This window comes from Anolis sagrei, chromosome 5 (assembly GCF_037176765.1).
Source record: "Anolis sagrei isolate rAnoSag1 chromosome 5, rAnoSag1.mat, whole genome shotgun sequence".
Lineage (NCBI taxonomy): Eukaryota > Metazoa > Chordata > Lepidosauria > Squamata > Dactyloidae > Anolis > Anolis sagrei.
In genome coordinates this window covers 91,557,637-91,577,057 of record NC_090025.1, presented here as the reverse complement: position 1 = coordinate 91,577,057, position 19,421 = coordinate 91,557,637, and the positions used below count along the sequence as shown (strand labels likewise).

General features: G+C 42.0%; 1 protein-coding gene across 3 annotated transcripts in view; it reads left to right on the top strand.

Annotated features, from left to right (window-relative positions):
- Window positions 1-19,421, top strand: part of ITPR2 (inositol 1,4,5-trisphosphate receptor type 2) — a 313,417-nt gene that overhangs the window by 158,218 nt on the left and 135,778 nt on the right. For 2 of the 3 annotated variants that reach the window (XM_060778247.2, XM_067468876.1), the window contains 8 exons: window positions 209-266; window positions 1,704-1,869; window positions 5,163-5,336; window positions 6,536-6,625; window positions 7,241-7,366; window positions 11,358-11,480; window positions 16,330-16,530; window positions 18,205-18,456. In XM_060778247.2, the coding sequence (XP_060634230.2) occupies window positions 209-266; window positions 1,704-1,869; window positions 5,163-5,336; window positions 6,536-6,625; window positions 7,241-7,366; window positions 11,358-11,480; window positions 16,330-16,530; window positions 18,205-18,456 (1,190 nt within the window). The remainder of the gene's footprint in view (window positions 1-208; window positions 267-1,703; window positions 1,870-5,162; window positions 5,337-6,535; window positions 6,626-7,240; window positions 7,367-11,357; window positions 11,481-16,329; window positions 16,531-18,204; window positions 18,457-19,421) is intronic. The other variant, XM_060778249.2, reaches the window with a different exon arrangement.

Here is a 19,421-nt window from a genome sequence, read left to right as displayed (position 1 = left end):
GTGTTTTTACTATGCTTATTTGGATATAGCTTCAGTGAGATCCCATAGCCAAAAGACAAACGAGCAAATTATTGTCCTTGGGTAGTGTGTTAGTAGTGTTTACCTCTTTTACTGTGCGGCACCAGTTACTACTGATAATTTATGACTAGCGCAAAATAAGGTTGCTGTAATACTGATTGTACTACCATCTCTTTATTTCGTTTCATAGCAGTTGTTCCTGATATAGATGAAATTGCTGCTCAAGCAGAAACCATGTTTGCTGGCAGGTAAGCTCTAAAATGCTTGACCAACCTTCATCCTCCTCCTCTGCAATAAACAAAGCCAACAAACATTTCCTGTTCAGTCTTTACTCTGTCTCTTGCTGTAGTACTATTTTTGATACTACATCCCAACATTAAATTTTGAAAATGATCTACACAGCTGTTTTGTCTGACACAGCCTAAAAGGATAGTATCTTCCAGTAGGTCCATGTGTTCCTGTTTCAGAATGTTTGTACTGTAATATTCCAGAATACAACTCCTCCATGTTTGGAATCTGGCTTACAAGGCAGAGCTCAAGTACAGTTTTCAACTTACTTCATAGATGCCGTCTTTTGGGCTAAACTGCATTCAGGATTTATTTTAAGACCAATGAATCTCCTGGACAAATAAAAGCAACATAATATACCTTATTTACACCCTCCGGGTTTACGTGAGGCATCCATATGATACCTCAGGTAAACCCAAATTAATCCAGAGTAAACTGGGATTTTCCAGTTTACTCCAGATTAATTTGACACTTGGAAAGATCCAGCAAATAATGTAAGGTCCAGGTCTTTTCAGGTGTAGGCCTGTAGGGAGTCAATCCCAATTGCCATCCCCATTCTTTGGGCTCTCAGAGCCTGAAGTAGTGGGATGGCAAGCCCACCCACTCCTTCCAGCTATTCATTTTGCCCCAAACATGGACCTGAGAGGCCTGGCAGCATGTGCAAAGACATCTTCTGACATTTCCAATTTACACAACAGGAGGTTGGCGTGGGGGGGGGGGGGGGGGCAAGAGGGATCTCTGCCTGCAACCTCCTGGTGCGTCACAAGCTGTCTTTGGTAAGTTTTTGGGCAAAACTGGGGATTGGCTACATGCCCTCCAAGTCAACTTCTGACAACCCCCTCTCCCAGGGAAGTGCAAGATTTGGAGGAAGTTTGGGAACTAAATCACAGGAGGAGCTGGGATTAAGTATTCGAGTTTCTCCTGGGATTTAACCCTGTCTGGAAGGGCTCTGTGTTTGCAACTAGTTCACTTAACAAAGGAAAAGGAAAAGGAACGGATTCCAACAGGCTTGGGTAAAATGCTACAGTCTGTCCAAGCCAGTGTGTTGTTGCTCAGTTATATCTTTGTCAATACTTGGATGTTGCTTGGCCACACTGGTCCTAATCTCATGTGTGATGTGCTGGAAAGTATGGATTCAGGAACCAAACTTGAGACAGCAGTTACATAAAACTGATTATTAATAGTTGTTAGCTCCCTGGGCCAGTGAGGAGTCTATATTCTGCTTTTTATTTCAACTTTGCATTGCATGTTTAAAACAGATATGCAGCATACATTTCCCGTTATTATTTTATCTCTATGTCTCAGTTTCCGAGATCCATCCTCTGTTGAGTGGTCTAGCAGAAACATTATGTTTTATCTTTACCAAACTTGTTCATTAGTTTTGGGTTTCTTTGCAGAAAAGAAAAAAATGCAGTGCAGCTGGATGACGAAGGGGGCAGGACTTTTTTGCGGGTCCTCATACACCTTATTATGCATGACTACCCTCCTTTGCTTTCAGGAGCCTTGCATCTGTTGTTCAAACACTTCAGCCAACGAGCAGAGGTTCTGCAAGCATTTAAACAGGTACAGCCACTGAAGTATACTAGGGTATAAGGATTTGTGTTTTTATTTAAAGCAATACTTTTACTTATTTCTCCTTTTCAAATGATATCAAACTGCAAGCCTTTCTCCATCAAATGTAATTTAGTCAGAAATATTTCAGTGTTTCTGTTCCTGAGCCATTGGAACTGCTGTCAAAGGCCTGGACAGATGTTCTCTTCTCAGATGAGAAAAGCAGAGTGCATTCACACCCCTCCCCTGGCCCACTTACTATGGTCTTTGAACATGTCTGTACCATTCTGTGTGCATGTGTGTGCGCACTGTACAAGGTTCCCTCTCTTCTAAATTAGTATGACTAACAAACAGCTGGAAAAGTTATGTTTTATGCAACAGTTGTTGCATAATGTCCTTCTGCCAGCTATTAAATTGAGGCTATGTTGATAAAGTGCATAAACAGTTACTGTTGCCTGTTAAATGACAGCTGAATAGTTGACATACCTTTTTGTGGAGGAAAGAGGTCTCTAATTAGGAAACAAACTGAGCTGGTTCTAGTGAAAGCTCAGAAATGATTGTAGGTGAAAGACATGTAGATTTTGTGTTTGCTTACACAACACAACTCAAGGCACTTCCAGGCAGCTCTAAAATCTGTGTTTTAAATGGGGGAGAGGGGAGGTTAAAAATCCCAGGACCTCATTGCAGGTCCCCACAGAAACCTGTTAGTCCTGGGATTGGACCCCCTGTTGTCCTCACAGGCTTCCTCTGATTCAGAACAAGATGGAGGACAGACAGGGGACATCCAATGGAAGGGTTTTTAAAATTCATTCCATTATGTGCTGGACGGTATATGCACACACGTGCCAATATTTTAATATAAATATAAGCAGATTTGCATGTGCGCATATGAGGTCCAGCGCATAATGGAGTGAATTTTTTAAAACTTCTGCCAGATTTCTCTCTTCCCCCAATTGTTAATTCAAGCTCTGTTTAATATGATAAAGTTTAAAATAATGAGTTTCAGAGAGTTCTAATTGCTTTCTACTTGTGCTTCCCTTGAGCCAACTGTATGTCTGTTTGAGACTCCCATGAGCTGATCAGCTGTTTCAGGCTTTCAAAAAGGCTCACAGCGGAGCTATAGAGGCAGCGAAGAAAGTCATGTACTTGACATCTATTACTGTTGCAAAAAGCTAGAGTGGTCAAAGGGCATCTAAACAATAAAGCAGAAGACCACATGTTCCATACCATCAACCACAATGAGGACTTTGTCCACCATTTCGCCAATAAGACCAGTCGGATTTGGGATGATTTGGACGCCTCCATTATGGCAGCTCCAGTGGATGTAGCCAGGACACCATCTTGTCAGATTTTGATGGATTCGTTTCAATTGGTTTTGCCTGACTATGATGACATGTTTTTCAGACTCCAGGGATATACAGTGATGTATATGACCAGAATTGGGATATAAGTGGACCTTTTTAACATGTATTTTTCGTCTGTTGTTGTGAATCTGAGCAGATTTACCACTAGCATAATTTAGACACCCCCTTTTACCCCAACAATACCTGCATTTTAGGGCCTGTGTAGAGGGGCCCTCAGTGTGAATTCAGAAAAAAGTAAAAAATGGCTATAATGATTAACTTCCTAACAGCTGAAAAACATGTCTTAAAAAGGTGTGCTTAAAACCCGATTTTGTCCAAAAATGTGCATATTCACATGACTGTATATCCCTGCAGTCAAGGAAAATGCATGATTTTGTTTGTGTTTGTGGACTGTTCTAGTGCATTTGTGCATTTTAAGACCCTGAAACAGTTGATCTGGGCTGTAAATAAATGGAGCCACGGACACAGGTGGCTAAATGGAAGCACAAATGGAAATTAGTTGCAACAAGATCATTTTTTTTTAAATTATCCCCCACCTCACTACTGTATTAAGTAAGAACATTTTCCCTATCAGGCAATGCTCATTCTGTTCAGCCCCCCCCCCCCCCCATATGTCTAAAATGTGTTATTTAAAGGTTTTCCTCATAACTTCCCAATATTGCTTAAAGTTCAAATTTTTTCAATTATGTCAATTATTTTTCTTATCACTATTGAGTCTTAAAATGTTCACTTCCCTTGTATGTTACATTTTCTCTGTGGTAAAATGTTAATCAAAAGAATTCTGGAGATATTTTCTGTTTTCTAAATAATGGTAATAATAATAATAATAATAATAATAATAATAATAATATTTCTTGACCACCTGTCTTCGTGGCTCAAGGTGGGTTACAACATCACTAAAACCTGCAGCCATCTAAAAACATTCTACAAAACACACATATTAAAGCATATTTCTATAAAATATATTTTAAAATACAGAGAACAAGGATTAAACATAATGTCTGTTCAGTATCTTTATTTTTGAATTTTCTCCCTTGGTCACAGAGCTGCTGTAATCCAGTGTAAATTTCAGTCAGTTTTGCTTTTGCCCAGTTTGAACTTAAATTGTGTTGTTTCTGTTTAAAAAATGTGTGTGCAGTTCTGTATGCAATCATGGCAAAAGTACCTTTTATTTGTATTTCATATATATATATATATATATATATATATATATATATATATATATATATACACATTTATATGCCAACCATTGCATTGTAAAATTCAAAGACATGGGGTATTGTAAGGATAAATGTGTGATTAACACCTTAGTTTGGGAGCTGTGAATTAAGTCAGATTACTGTGAATTAAGTCAGTTTGCACATAATTACGTATGAGGGGCCTTAAATGACCATGATATCACACAGATTTGCTTATCAATGTCATCAATGTCACAGATAAGAGACTATTTTGTCATCTTTCGGAAAGCCTGTAAAACCTTTCTTTTCCGACAAGCTTTCGATGGGTGAATAACTCGGGACTATGTCTGTTCTCGTTTTCATTGTATTTTAAAGTTGGTTGTATTGTTTTATTCTACTACTGTAAACCTCTCCGAGCCAAATTGGGAGTGGCGGTATACAAGTCAAATAAATAAATACATACATAAATAAATAAATCTTTAACACAGTGCTTTTCATAGGAATCAAGTTTTCCACACCGCTTCAACATATCAAGTGATATGTACATATACATTATGTACATATATATTTTGTACATATACATATATGCATTAACCAGACCTTTGATTTTTGTTTTGCTTTTATCTATATAATCTGTTATTTGGGATCTTTTGAAAGGTGGAAGTTGCATGGTCCAATGAAAAGATTAAGTTGTGGAGTGGAGTGGAACTATCCAGCAAGAAATAATGTAACCAAACATTTGTGATATTTGGTTATTTCACAGGTTCAGTTGTTGGTGTCTAATCAGGATGTGGACAACTACAAACAGATTAAAGCTGATCTTGACCAGTTGAGGCTTACCGTAGAAAAATCTGAACTTTGGGTTGAAAAGAGCAGCAGTTATGAGAGCGGAGAACTTGGTGAAAGCCAGACAAAAGGAAGTGATGAGCCCAATGAGGTTGTCATTTTGTCTTATACTTTGTGTATATCGTTTTAGTTTTAATAGCACTGGTTGTAAGAATATTTGTTGGAGATATTTCTATGCTATCTTTCAACAAAAGTCCTTAAAGTCTTTTTTGCAAAGTAAAAGTGGATAACAGTTAAAAATTCCTAAAATTCACGAGTTTTACTTGATCTTCAGCTTATATTTTGTTTCATTGGAAAAACTTGCCAGAATGTGCATTCAACTGTATCATTATTTATCTGTGAAGACCCATCGATGCTTTCTGTGTAGACTCAGAAAATATTCTTTCTGTAGAAGCATCTGATTCATGCATATGCCTTGTGTCTCCTTCCATACTTTTAATGTTTGAATAACAAACCATGTGTGGCTATCTCGGTGACTTGAAAAAAAGGAGAGTATTAAATGGAATGAAAACGTTACTATTTTTGATGAGTTACCCCTCGTAATATTATGCCCTCCCCCCCCCAACCTTTTGCTTCAGCTAGAATTGCACTCTACAAGATAAACATTGCAAGCAATGCCATATTTGTTGATATATTGTATACTGTCAATCTTGATGGATATGTTTAAAAATAATAGACAATAATTTAATATAGAATTGCACCAGAGGACCTAGAGAGGCCCCAAAGCACATTGGGGTGGGGGTTATTTTTGGAGATGAGAAAAGTAGCTTGCTATGGGTCTTTTATTATTTAAACTATTTCTATGTTGTAGTTTTTGTTTGCAATCCCACAAAATGGTGGTTCCCCTAACTATTGACCATTATAGCAAGTTTCACCCTAAAAGCTGTAAAAATGAGGGAGAAAAGAGCCCTTGAAGTTTCCTCACTTGTGCAATTCCTATAACAAAAAAGTAACAAAATGTTGTCACTCTCATTATATTAACAAAAATTTCACTAACGACACTTTAGAAACACTTTAGAATCAAAACACCACCCCCCAAAACGCTAATTGCAATGAGTTTTGAAACATTTTTTTCATTATTTTTTTAACGCACAGCCCTAATGTCTACTTCTGAATTGATTCATACATTTATTTCTTGTGCCCATACTTAGGTATAACATGACGTTAGTGAATTATTGCCAGCCTTTGTCTTTCATAGTTGCTAAGTTTATTGATTCATGTTTCTGGCTCATGTTCAATGTTATAAATTCAAACTCCCCCCACTCCCCCGCCCGACTTCTTAACTTATAGGAATCCAATATGTTGAGCCCAGTCCAAGATGGAAGTAAGAAGCCTCAGATTGACAGCAATAAGAGTAATAACTACAATATTGTTATGGAGGTATGTTGATCAACATTCCTTTAAACATCAGTTAAAAAAAAGTGCTTTTGAGTTATAGTGACTCCATGAATTCCATAGGGGTTTCTTAAGGAATAATCAGGTGGTTTTCCTCTGAATATCACTTATAGCTCCTGCTAGGCTTTGGTAGTCTTGCAAGCATTAACCAGACCAGGCAGGCATGTAGCCGGGGGTGGGGGGTTGAGGGGCTTCAGCCCCCCCCCCCCCCGAAATTCTTATGGTGGTTTGCGAAAAGGCCTTACTGGTGCATTATTTAAACTGTTATGTTTATTCATATCATGATCTGATCACCATACTCAATATATCCCATATGCATGGGGGTATTGGGGTAATGATACAAAAGGTTTGCTAGGCTAGACCCTCTTTCACTCAGACTCAGCCCCTCCCCCGAAACTCAGCCCCCCCGAACCCCCCTGAAAAAAATTCACCCCTCCCCCGAAACTCAGCCCCCCCGAACCCCCCTGAAAAAAATTCAGCCCCCCCCCCCGAAACGAAATCCTGGCTACGGGCCTGAGACCAGGTATTTATTATTGTAGCATTGTATATCTTCCTTCACTTTTTATTTTACTACAATGTAACATCTCTTTTTGTGAACAGATTTTAAACCGTTTAAGCAAACTCTGTGTCCAGAATAAAAAATGTCGAAATCAGCAGCAAAGATTGCTTAAAAATATGGGAGCACACAGTGTGGTACTGGACCTTCTGCAGATACCCTATGAGAAGGTAATAATTGCATGTGGAAATTATAATTATTTTGAATGACAACTCTCAAAATCTCTTCCTATTGTATGCTTAGGAGTTTGAAAGCTGAAGACCAATGACATCTGAGTATCTTAGTCTTTTAGAATATTGTTTTGAATCTGGGACATTAGGCAAATGTAACTGGAGCAAGGAAGGGTTAAATTTATCAGTTAACTTTTGTCATTTGTCATTTATACGGAGACTTAAAGTATTTTCAGATGTTGTTGTTCATTCGTTCAGTCGTCTCCGACTCTTCGTGACCTCATGGACCAGCCCACGCCAGAGTTCCCTGTCGGCCGTCACCACCCCCAGCTCCTTAAAGGTCAGTCCAGTCACTTCAAGGATGCCATCCATCCATCTTGCCCTTGGTCAGCCCCTCTTCCTTTTGCCTTCCACTTTCCCCAGCATAATTGTTTTCTCTAGGCTTTGCTGTCTCCTCATGATGTGGCCAAAGTACTTCAACTTTGTCTCTAGTATCTTTCCCTCCAGTGAGCAGCCGGGCTTTATTTCCTGGAGGATGGACTGGTTGGATCTTCTCGCAGTCCAAGGCACTCTCAGAACTTTCTTCCAACACCACAGTTCAAAAGCATCGATCTTCCTTCGCTCAGCCTTCCTGAAAGGTCCAGCTCTCACATCCGTAGGTGACTACAGGGAATACCATGGCTTTGACTAGGCGGATCTTTGTTGCCAGTCTGATTGCTCTCCTCCCAAGAAGTAAGCGTCTTCTGATTTCCTGGCCACAGTCTGCATCTGCAGTAATCTTTGCGCCTAGAAATACAAAATCTGTCACGGCCTCCACATTTTCTCCCTCTATTTTCCAGTTGTCAGTCATTCTTGTTACCATAATCTTGGTTTTTTTGATGTTTAGCTGCAACCCAGCTTTTGCGCTTTCTTCTTTCACCTTGATTAGAAGGCTCCTCAGCTCCTCCTCGCTTTCGGCCATCAGAGTGGTGTCATCTGCATATCTGAGGTTGTTAATGTTTCTTCCAGCAATTTTCACCCCAGCCTTGCATTCATCCAGCCCCGCACATCGCATGATGTGTTCTGCATACAAGTTAAAAAGTTTGAGTGAGAGTATGCAGCTTTGCCGTACGCCTTTCCCAATCTTGAACCAGTCTGTTGTTCCGTGGTCAGTTCTGACTGTTGCTCCTTGGTCCTTGTACAGATTCCTCAGGAGAGAGACAAGGTGACTTGGTATGCCCATCCCACTAAGAACTTGCCACAATTTATTATGATCCACACAGTCAAAGGCTTTAGAATAGTCAATGAAGCAGAAATAGATGTTTTTCTGAAACTCCCTGCCTTTCTTCATTATCCAGTGGATATTGGCAATCTGGTCTCTCGTTCCTCTGCCTTTTCTAAACCTATTTTCAGATAGCAAAAGCTAAAAACTGTAGGGCAATCATTTGGGTTCACTTGAGGGATAAAATAAAAAGACATGATCGATTTTAATAAGGAGGCATTTATTTTCATTACTTCATTTCTATTTATTTAGCACTATTTCTAAGCAGCTTTGATTTTGTCAGAGGACTGTTAAATCCTCCAAAGAGCGAGATCCCTGATGACTCGGTGGCTCGCCATGAAGCATTTGCTCGATTCTTTGCAGATAAAGTTGTGCTGATTCGGTCTGATTTTGATGCCATGTTAACAGCAGTCTCTGAGGATGTAACACGAGCACCTGCTTGTCCGGTTTTATTGGATTTGTTTCAATTGGTTCAGCTTGAGGACATGGACAGGATCCTTGGAGACCTACCACATGCATCCTAGACCCCTGCCCATCCTGGCTGATAAAAGAAGCCAGAGGGGGTTTGGCAGAGTGGGTAAAGGTGGTGGTTAATGCCTCCTTATAGGAGGGAAAATTTCCAGCAAGCTTAAAACAAGCTATTATAAAACCACTGTTGAAAAAGCCATCACTGGACCCCACTCAATTAGACAACTATCAGCCAGTTTCCAATCTCCCCTATTTGGGCAAAGTCGTGGAACATGTGGTCACCTCGCAACTCCAGGGGTTTCTGGTAGACACTTGATTATTTAGATCCGTCACAGTCTGGTTTTAGGCCGGGACATGGGACTGAAACAGCCTTGGTCGCCTTGGTAGATGATCTTAGCCGGGAACTGAACAGGGGGAGTGTGTCCCTGTTGGTTCTGCTGGACCTCTCAGGGGCCTTCAATACCATTGACCACGCTATCCTTCTGGGACGCCTTGTAGACATGGAACTTGGGGGTACTGCTTTGCAGTGGCTCCGGTCCTTTCTCAAGGGACGGCCCCAGAAGGTGTTACTGGGTGACACCTGTTCGACCCCACAACCATTGTTGTGTGGAGTCCCACAGGGTTAAATTCTGTCCCTGATTTTGTTTAACATCTACATGAAGCCGCTGGGGGAGATTATCCGGAGTTTCGGAATGAGATGCGATCTCTATGCAGATGATGTCCAAATCTGTCACTGCTTCTCACCTGCCACCAAGGAGACTGTCCAGACTCTGAACCAGTGCTTGACTGCTGTGTCAGACTGGATGAGAGCTAACAAATTGAAACTGAATCCAGACAAGACAGAGGTCCTACTGGTCAGTCGCAAGGCCGAACAGGGCATAGGGTTACAGCCTGTGTTAGATGGGGTTACACTCCCCCTGAAGACGCAGGTTCGCAGCTTGGGAGTGATCCTGGACTCATCACTGAGCCTGGAACCCCAGGCCTCAGCGGTAGCCGGGAGAGCTTTTGCACAATTAAAACTTGTGCGCCAGCTGCATCCGTACCTTGGGAAGTCTGATCTGGCCGCAGTGGTCCACGCTCTTGTTACATCCCGAATGGATTACTGCAACGTGCTCTACGTGGAGTTGTCTTTGAAGACTGTTCGGAAACTTCAACTAGTCCAGTGGGCGGCAGCTAGACTTCTCACTGGAGCATCATACAGAGAGCATATCACTCCTCTGTTATGTCAGCTCCACTGGCTGCCGATTCAGTTCCGAGCACAATTCAAAGTGCTGGTCTTGACCTATAAAACCTTATACAGTACCGACCCAGCATACCTGTCCGAACGTATCTCCTTCTACATCCCGCCTAGGAATTTAAGATCTTCTGGAGGGGCGGGGACAAGGGACAGGGCCTTCTCGGTGGTGGCCCCCCGGCTGTGGAATTCACTCCCCGGGGAAATTAGATCATCGTCATCCCTCCTCTCTTTCAGAAGGAAATTAAAAATATGGATATAGGACCAGGCCTTTGCGTTATCTGGCAGATTGACAATGGACAATGACGACTAAAGCTTTGGAAATGGACTATGATAAGTGGAATGAATTTATTAATTACGGACTTGGCAAAACGATGGCCACCAGGCTGGCTTTTTATTGTATTTTTGTTGTATTAATGTAATGTTTTTAATTGTTATAATTATTGTTACTATGTATTTTATTGTGTGAATTGTAGGCATCAATGTATGCCGGTTGGTAGCCGCCCTGAGTCCCCCTTAGGGGGTTGAGAAGGGCGAGGTAGAAGTACCCGAATTAATTAATTAATTAATTAATTAATTATATTTCAGATATAAGCAAGATATAATAAAACTGTGATTATTATATAAACAAGACACGAAATTAGAAATATCTGTTAAACGTTAGAACCGTGGTTCTCAACCTGTGGATTCCCAGATGCTTTGAACTTTGGAACATCTGGGGACCCACAGAGATTTCTGGGAGTTGTAGGCCAAAATACCTGGGAATCCATAGGTTAAGAACCACTGCATTATAGAAAAAGAAGCTGATATAGTGTTACTTGTCCATGGACACCCAGTAGGTTTTCGTGGTCAAGAGAGGAATTGCATCCTGGTCCAGCATTTAGACTATTATACCACTATGATGTGAGCAAAGTTTAATGCCCTGCTGAAGTTTTGAAAGCGGGTAGGTGATATTTGATTTATTGCTGCTTATATTAAACCTAGTATTTAAACATCTATCTGCTGTTTACTCTTTCCTTTGTTGGAAGACTGATGAAAAGATGAATGAAATTATGAATCTGGCTCACCTCTTCCTTCAGAACTTCTGCCGTGGAAATCCCCAGAATCAAGTTCTCCTTCATAAGCACCTGACCTTATTCTTAACACCTGGAGTGAGTATTTTATTTTATGGTCATTGTTTCCAGAGGTCACTGGTATCCTCAAGAATTGTATTGACCTAAACATTTTTAATTCATCTCTTTTTTCCTGTCCGTTTTCTTCTAAGGGTTTCATAATGGTGCTATAATAGATGTGCTGTGCTAAACACAGTAAAAAGATCAGAGGTAGCTACTGTGTTTCTTTTATGAAAGGGTAGTGGACTTCTCCCCAAGACTTCTTTCGATGTCAGACACTGATGCATGTTGATTTCCTGTCATAAGCTTTATTGGTGGTTAATGGAACAACAGATGGTGGTACACTGCAGGGAAGCATTTCAGTCTCCTAAACGACTTTTACCCAAACTACTCCTGCTCAACAATTGTATCGCCCATCGGTGGTTGTGTGGGACAGCTGGGATGGTGGATTTTTAAAAATGCTGTCCAGTGTAACAAAGATTCTAAAACCCACTTGCCTGGTTGAAGAGGTGCAGCTCACTATAGCTACCTTGCCTCAATTCTAACCATTCAGAATGGTTAGAGTATATATTGGTACCAATGGCTTTCATGGCCTGAATCACTGGGCTGTTGTATTATTATTATTATTATTATTATTATTATTATTATTACTTTATTTGTACCCTGCTAGCATCTCCCGAAGGATTCGATGCGGCTTACAGCAGGCCGAAGCCCAAAAACAATACAACAATACAATACATAGCAAATAAAACAGTCAAGCAAAAACAATGACAATAGAACACGACAAGACATTATTAAAAACTGAGTCGGCCGAAGTAGGGTACATGGTTAAAAGTGCTGATGTGTTGGAGGGGTGTGGGATTATAATAAAAGTGCGGTGTGCAGTGTGCGGTGACCTTGGTAACTAAAGTGCTTCTGGGATTTGGTCCTGGGAGATTCCTAATCTGAAAAGGCACATTGGAACAGCCAGGTTTTCAAATTCTTTCTGAAAACTGCCAGTGTAGGGGCTTGTCTGAGATCTTTCGGGAGGGTGTTCCAGAGGCGGGGGGCCACCACGGAGAAGGCCCTGTCTCGCGTCCCCACCAAACGCGCTTGTGACGCAGGCGGGATCACGAGCAGGGCCTCTCCAGATGACCGGAGTGAGCGTGTGGGTTCGTAGACAGCGATGCGGTCACGCAGGTAGGGTGGTCCCAAACCGTTCAGGGCTTTGTAGGTAAGCACCTGCACCTTAAATTGGGCTCGGAAAATAAACGGCAGCCAGTGGAGCTCCTTAAACAGGAGGGTTGACCTCTCTCTGTAATGGGCCCCGGTTAACATCCTGGCTTTTCGGGCTGTAGGTTTTTCGGGCTGTTTGGCCATGTTCTAGAAGCATTCTCTCCTGACATTTCACCTGCATCTGTGGCAAGCATCCTCAGAGATTGTGAGGTTTGTTGGAAACTAGGAAAATTGGGTTTATATATCTGTGGAAGGTCCAGGGTGGGAGAAAGAACTCTTATCTGTTGGAGCTAGGTGTGAATGTTTCAATTGGCCACCTTGATTAGCATTTGATAGCCTGACAGTTTTTAGGGGTGGCTTGTTACTGCCTGAGAAAATCCTTTGCTGAAAGGTGATTAGGTGTTCCTGATGGTTTCTTTTCTGGAGTTCCCCTGTTTGGGCAATGCTACGTTTGGTGGTCCCTATGTAGACTTGTCCACAGCTGCATGGTACACGGTAGACTCCTACAGAGGTGAGGGGATCCCTCTTGTCCTTTGCCGAACATAGCATTTGTTGGATTTTCTTAGAGGATCTGTAGATAGTTTGTATGTTGTGTTTCCTCATCAGCTTCCCTATTCGGTCAGTTGTTCCCTTGATGTATGGCAAGAACACTTTTCCTCTGGGTGGATCTTTGTCTTTACTCTCATGGCTTGTTCTCCGTCTTGCAGCTCTTCTGACGTCTGAGGTGGAGTATCCATTAGCCTGTAAAGCCCAGTTTAAGTGGGCTTTTAGGTAGTTCATCTTGGAGGAGATGGGGTTTGCAGATTCTTTTTTGCACGGTCTGTCAGGGCTTTAATTGTGCTTCGTTTTTGATTTGGGTGACGGTTGGAGTTTTTAAAATTAAAACAAGACCCAACTTCCAAAATAACCAGAAAAACTAACACTCTGGTCAAGAACTCCTCAAACAACTTTGACATACGCCAACAACTATGCAAATTGGAAGCCCTCCCACCTAGGCAATATAGACTCCCAAAATACATAAGGACCCCACCCCTCTCAGACCCATCATGAGTGCCATTGGATCCCCCACATACGACTTAGCAAAAGTTTTGGCTGCACAGTTACAAACCCATATTGGGCTCACTATGAACTACATCAAGGACTCAGCCCACTTCATAGAAAAAACCAGCAACCTCAAGCTAAATACCAACGACAGACTGATCAGCTTTGATGTGGTGTCTCTATTTACCATGGTCCCGGTAGCAGACACCATCACATTAATCAACTAGAAGTTCCCAGAAGACATCACAGCTCTGTTTCACCATTGCCTCACAACCAGTTACTTTCAGTTGGACAATGAATTCTATGAAAAGAAAGATGGAGTAGCTATGGGGAGCCCTCTCAGCCCAGTCACAGAAAATTTCTACGTGGAACACTTTGAAAAACGAGCCCTGAAAACTGCAACAAAAAAGCCCACTATATGGTTCAGATATGTGGAAGACACCATCACCATTTGAAGACATAGAGAAGAAGAACTAAACAAATTCCTGGACAACATTAACAACAGTTTTTGACTTGGATGATGGTTGGAGTTTTTATGTAGGTATCTATAGGTTTTCTGTATACTGTGTGACCCAATTGTTGATTTGGTTTGCGGATGACTAGGACATCTAGAAATGGCAGCTTTCCTTCATATTCTTTTTCCATGGTGAATTGGTTGTTTGAGTGGATGCTGTTAAGGTGTTCCATGAAAATGAACAAAATCTGGCTACCTGTACTAAAAAAAACCTCTAAAATTATAACAGTAAATGAAGAACAAATCTCAAACAAAATTTTATTTTATTTTATTTTATTTCTGGTATTGCCATGTGTTTTTTTAATAATGTATGTACTGTACTGATGGGCATGGCCTGATGTAAGCCGTACCGAGTCCCCCTGGGGGAGCAGGGGTATAAATAAAGTTTTATTTTTATTTATTATTTAAACACAGGGAAACTCCAGACAAGAAACAATCAGGGACACCTAATCACTTCTCAGCAAAGGATTTTCTCAGGCAGTAACAAGCCACCCCTAAAAACTATCAGGCCATCACATGCTAATCAAGGTGGCCAATTGAAACATTCACACCTAGCTCCAACTGACAAGAGTTCTTTCTCCCACCCTGGACCTTCCACAGATATATAAACCCAATTTTCCTAGTTTCCAACAAACCTCACAATCTTTGAGGATTCTTGCCACTGATGCAGGCGAAATATCAGGAGAGAATGCTTCTAGCAAATGGCCATAGAGCTCAAAAAACCTACCACAACCCATTGGTACCAACATTATCTACAGTTAAAGATAAGCAGAGCCTTTGATAAATCAAGATGTTAAATGTTAACCACAAATAAACTGATGCCAGTGTATTCCTTAAACCCAGTTAAAAGATCAAATTAATTAAGTTTCCAATTGCTGTTTGTCTACAGTAGTAGTGAGGATCCATCGTCATGGACCATTGGTCTTGTTGGGTGGGTTTAAAGGAAGATGGGACCAAATATTATCTGAAATATTACAACTGGTTTACAATTTTATGGATTGATCAGCAGAGTTTTTTCCTTAGTTTTCCTGCTGCAGTTGACTGGTAGTGACTAAATTTTGCTTCCCTGCTTCTTTGGTCAGTGCCTCTGGTGTTGCTGCAAGAAGGTCCTCCATTGTGCATGTGGCAGGGCTCAGGGTGCATTGCAGCAGGTGGTCAGAAGTTTGCTCCTCTCCACACTCGCATGTCGAGGATTGCACTTTGTAGCCCCATTTCTGAAGGTTGGCTCTGCATCTTGTGGTGCCAGAGCGCAGTCTGTTCAGTCTTCCAAGTCGCCCAGTCCTTTGCGTGCCCAGGGGGGAGTCTCTCATTTGGTATCAGCTATTGGTTGAGGTTCTGGGTTTGAGCCTGCCACTTTTGGACTCTCGCTTGCTGAGGTGTTCCAGTGAGTGTCTCTGTAGATCTTAGAAAACTATTTCTAGATTTAAGTCGTTGACGTGCTGGCTGATACCCAAACAGGGGATGAGCTGGAGATGTCTCTGCCTTGGTCCTTTCACTATTGGCCGCTACTTCCCGGCGGATGTCAGGTGGCGCAATACCGGCTAAGCAGTGTAATTTCTCCAGTGGTGTAGGGTGCAGGCACCCCGTGATAATGCGGCATGTCTCATTAAGAGCCACATCCACTGTTTTAGTGTGGTGAGATGTGTTCCACACTGGGCATGCATACTCAGCAGCAGAGTAGCATAGCGCAAGGGCAGATGTCTTCACTGTATCTGGTTGTGATCCCCAGGTTGTGCCAGTCAGCTTTTGTATGATATTGTTTCTAGAACCCACTTTTTTGCTTGATGTTCAGGCAGTGCTTCTTGTAGGTAAGAGCACGGTCAGCAAGTCCGTAAAAGATCCTAAGATGTGAGTGGCTTTCTTGGCCCTGAATTAATTAGAGCTTTGAAAATGGGCCTGGAGACAATGAAGCTGACAGAGGACATGTCTAAAATGCCCGTGGCATCTAATACCCTTGTGGCCTCATGTTGAACCAGTTGCACCTCAGAGGAATCTTATAGTGTTTTGGGAGCTTGCAGTAGAGACTTGCTTTCTGATAACTTTTCTCAGAATTTCATGTAACTCTTACCTTCAGTTATTCTTATGAATTGTTTGCTTGCTTGCTTGTTTTTATATTAGCTCCTTGAAGCTGAAACCATGCGCCACATATTCACAAACAATTACCTCCTGTGCAATGAAATCAGTGAGCGTGTGGTGCAGCACTTTGTGCACTCCATCGAGACCCATGGCCGCCATGTGGAATATCTCCGCTTTCTCCAAACCATTGTGAAAGCAGATGGAAAATATGTCAAGAAGTGCCAAGACATGGTCATGACTGAGGTATGTTAAGCCAGCTGTACTGCATATATATATTATATTTATCGTGTCATCAGCAACCATTGTATTACAATTCTAACAGAGCAAAACAAACACACAGATTAAAAAGAAAAAGGAAAAAAAAACACAGATTTTGCAAATTTGGTATTTAGTTAAATGTCCTTTGACCAGTATCTGGCCACTTGGAGTGCCTCTGGGGTTGCCGCAAGAAGGTCCTCCATTGTGCATGTGGCAGGGCTCAGGGTGCATTGCAGCAGGTGGTCTGTAGTTTGTTCTTCTCCGCACTCGCATGCCGAGGATTCCACCCTGTAGCCCCATTTCTTAAGATTGGCTCTGCATCTCGTGGTGCCAGAGCGCAGTCTGTTCAGCGCCTTCCAAGTCGCCCAGTCTTCTGAGTGCCCAGAGGGGAGTCTCTCATCTGGTATCACCCATGAATTGAGGTGCTGGGTTTGGGCCTGCCACTTTTGGACTCTCGCTTGCTGGGGTGTTCCAGCGAGTGTCTCTGTAGATCTAAGAAAACTATGTCTTGATTTAAGTCGTTGACGTGCTGGCTGATACCCAGAGACGACTTGCAGCATGCATATATATGATGCATGCTATGACTCACTCTCCCATGTCTTTATGCTATGGGATCTGGGGTTTGTAGTTTGGTGAGGAACTACAGTTCTTTAGCTGGCAGTTCTAAATGTGAGCAAACAATATATTGTGAAAGGGCCACCAGAGTTATTGTCCTCATCACCTTGCAATATAATTAACTGTTGCTACATATGAGCAGGCCTGTAGCCCGGGAAGGGGGGGGGGGAGTTAGGGGTTCATTTAGCAATGCACTTTTTTGTATACATTATTGAAAAAATGCATATCAAAATTCATAAGAGATGTGAGTTCCAAATAATGAACTGCATTTTTGTTTGCTTGAGGGTTTGAGATTTGCAACTTTGGTTAATGCAAGCTGAACATATTTCAAGCTGAACATATTGACAAGCTGGAATGTGTCCAGAGGAGAGCGACTAAAATGATAAAAGGTCTGGATAACAAGCCCTATGAGGAGCGGCTTAAGGAGCTGGGCATGTTTAGCCTGAAGAAGAGAAGGCTGAGAGGGGATATGATAGCCATGTATAAATATGTGAGAGGAAGCCACAGGGAGGAGGGAGCAAGCTTGTTTTCTGCTTCCCTGACTAGGACGCGGAACAATGGCTTCAAACTACAAGAGAGGAGATTCCATCTGAACATGAGGAAGAACTTCCTGACTGTGAGAGCCGTTCAGCAGCGGAACTCTCTGCCCCAGAGTGTGGTGGAGGCTCCTTCTTTGGAAGCTTTTAAACAGAGGCTGGATGGCCATCTGTCGGGGGTTATTTGAATGCGATGTTCCTGCTTCTTGGCAGGGGGTTGGACTGGATGGCCCATGAGGTCTCTTCCAACTCTTAGATTCTATGATTCTATGATTCTCCCCCATCCCTAGAGGCAAATGGATTCTGTGGCAATAAGTGAGTGGATGTCAGGACATTGGTATGCCATCACCAGTGTGGTTTTCATAGTGATCCTTTGACAAATGTAATCATTGGTTAGAGTTTTATAGTCCAGTAATGTGGCATTACATGTGTTGTTAAGAAAATCTGTGGAAAAGTAAGGGAAAAACATGGAGCCATTTAACTGAAAAAATATTTTTAATCCTTTCAGCTAGCCAATGGGGGTGAAGATGTGCTGGTATTTTATAATGACAGAGCATCATTCCCAATCCTCCTTCAAATGATGTGCTCTGAGCGAGAGCGAGTGGATGAAAGTGGATCTCTGGCTTACCACATCACCCTTGTAGAATTGCTAGCTGCATGTACAGAAGGGAAGAATGTCTACACGGAGATTAAATGTAATTCCCTCCTTCCACTGGATGACATAGTGAGAGTGGTGACTCATGATGACTGCATACCTGAGGTAAGCTAGACTTAACAGCACAACAAGTGAAGAATCATTATGAGCATATTTTCCCTGCCTTTGGGGGGAAGAAAGCAATAACATGCTGAGTTAAGCTTTGCCAAAAATAGCCTCAGAGGGTCTGGTATGCATTTAACTGTTATCAATAAAGAGCTAAATCATGACATTTGAGTGAAACAAGCTATTAACTGAAATATTGAATGGTTGATTTTGTTCCTTCACCTTAATATGACACCAAGGTATGATGTATAAGCAGTGGTCCCCTAGATCCAGAGCAACACCCAAAGGGAGCCCTCAGATGGAGGTGCCATGCATTTAACAAAGGAAAAGAAAACCTCTTCAGAAGAGGAAGGACATTCTATGGGGGAAGCTGCTGTTACATCCGGTGGTGGGCAGGGATGGAGAAGGACCGGTGAAGTCAGAAAGCCAGCGTTCACTGCAGCATAGTCTGCATATGCTTAGGTTTAATTTATTTGCCGCTATGCAGTCAATTACTGGCAACTTATTTATTTATTTATTTACTTTATTTACTTTATTTGTACACCGCACTCTCTCAGCCCGTAGGCGACTCAGTGCGGTTTACAACCAAACCAATATACAAAGTGCACAACATTAGCAATTAAAACAGTAACTAAGGCAACTACATCAATATAACAATACATCAGTACATCAATAAAACATCAATACATTCATATAACTAATCCATCACGTCTCATCAGTAAAGTCGTAATCCGATCTCCTCGTCCATTATTCCAAGTTCCAAGATCAATCAATTAATTGCACTGCTTAATTAAACGCCTGTTCAAAGAGCCAGGTCTTCACTCTTCTCCTGAACGCCAGCAGGGAGGGGGCCGATCTAATATCTGCGGGAAGGGCATTCCACAGCCGAGGGGCCACCACTGAGAAGGCCCTGTCTCTCGTCCCCGCCAGACGTGCTTGTGAGGCAACTTACATTGGTTCAGGTG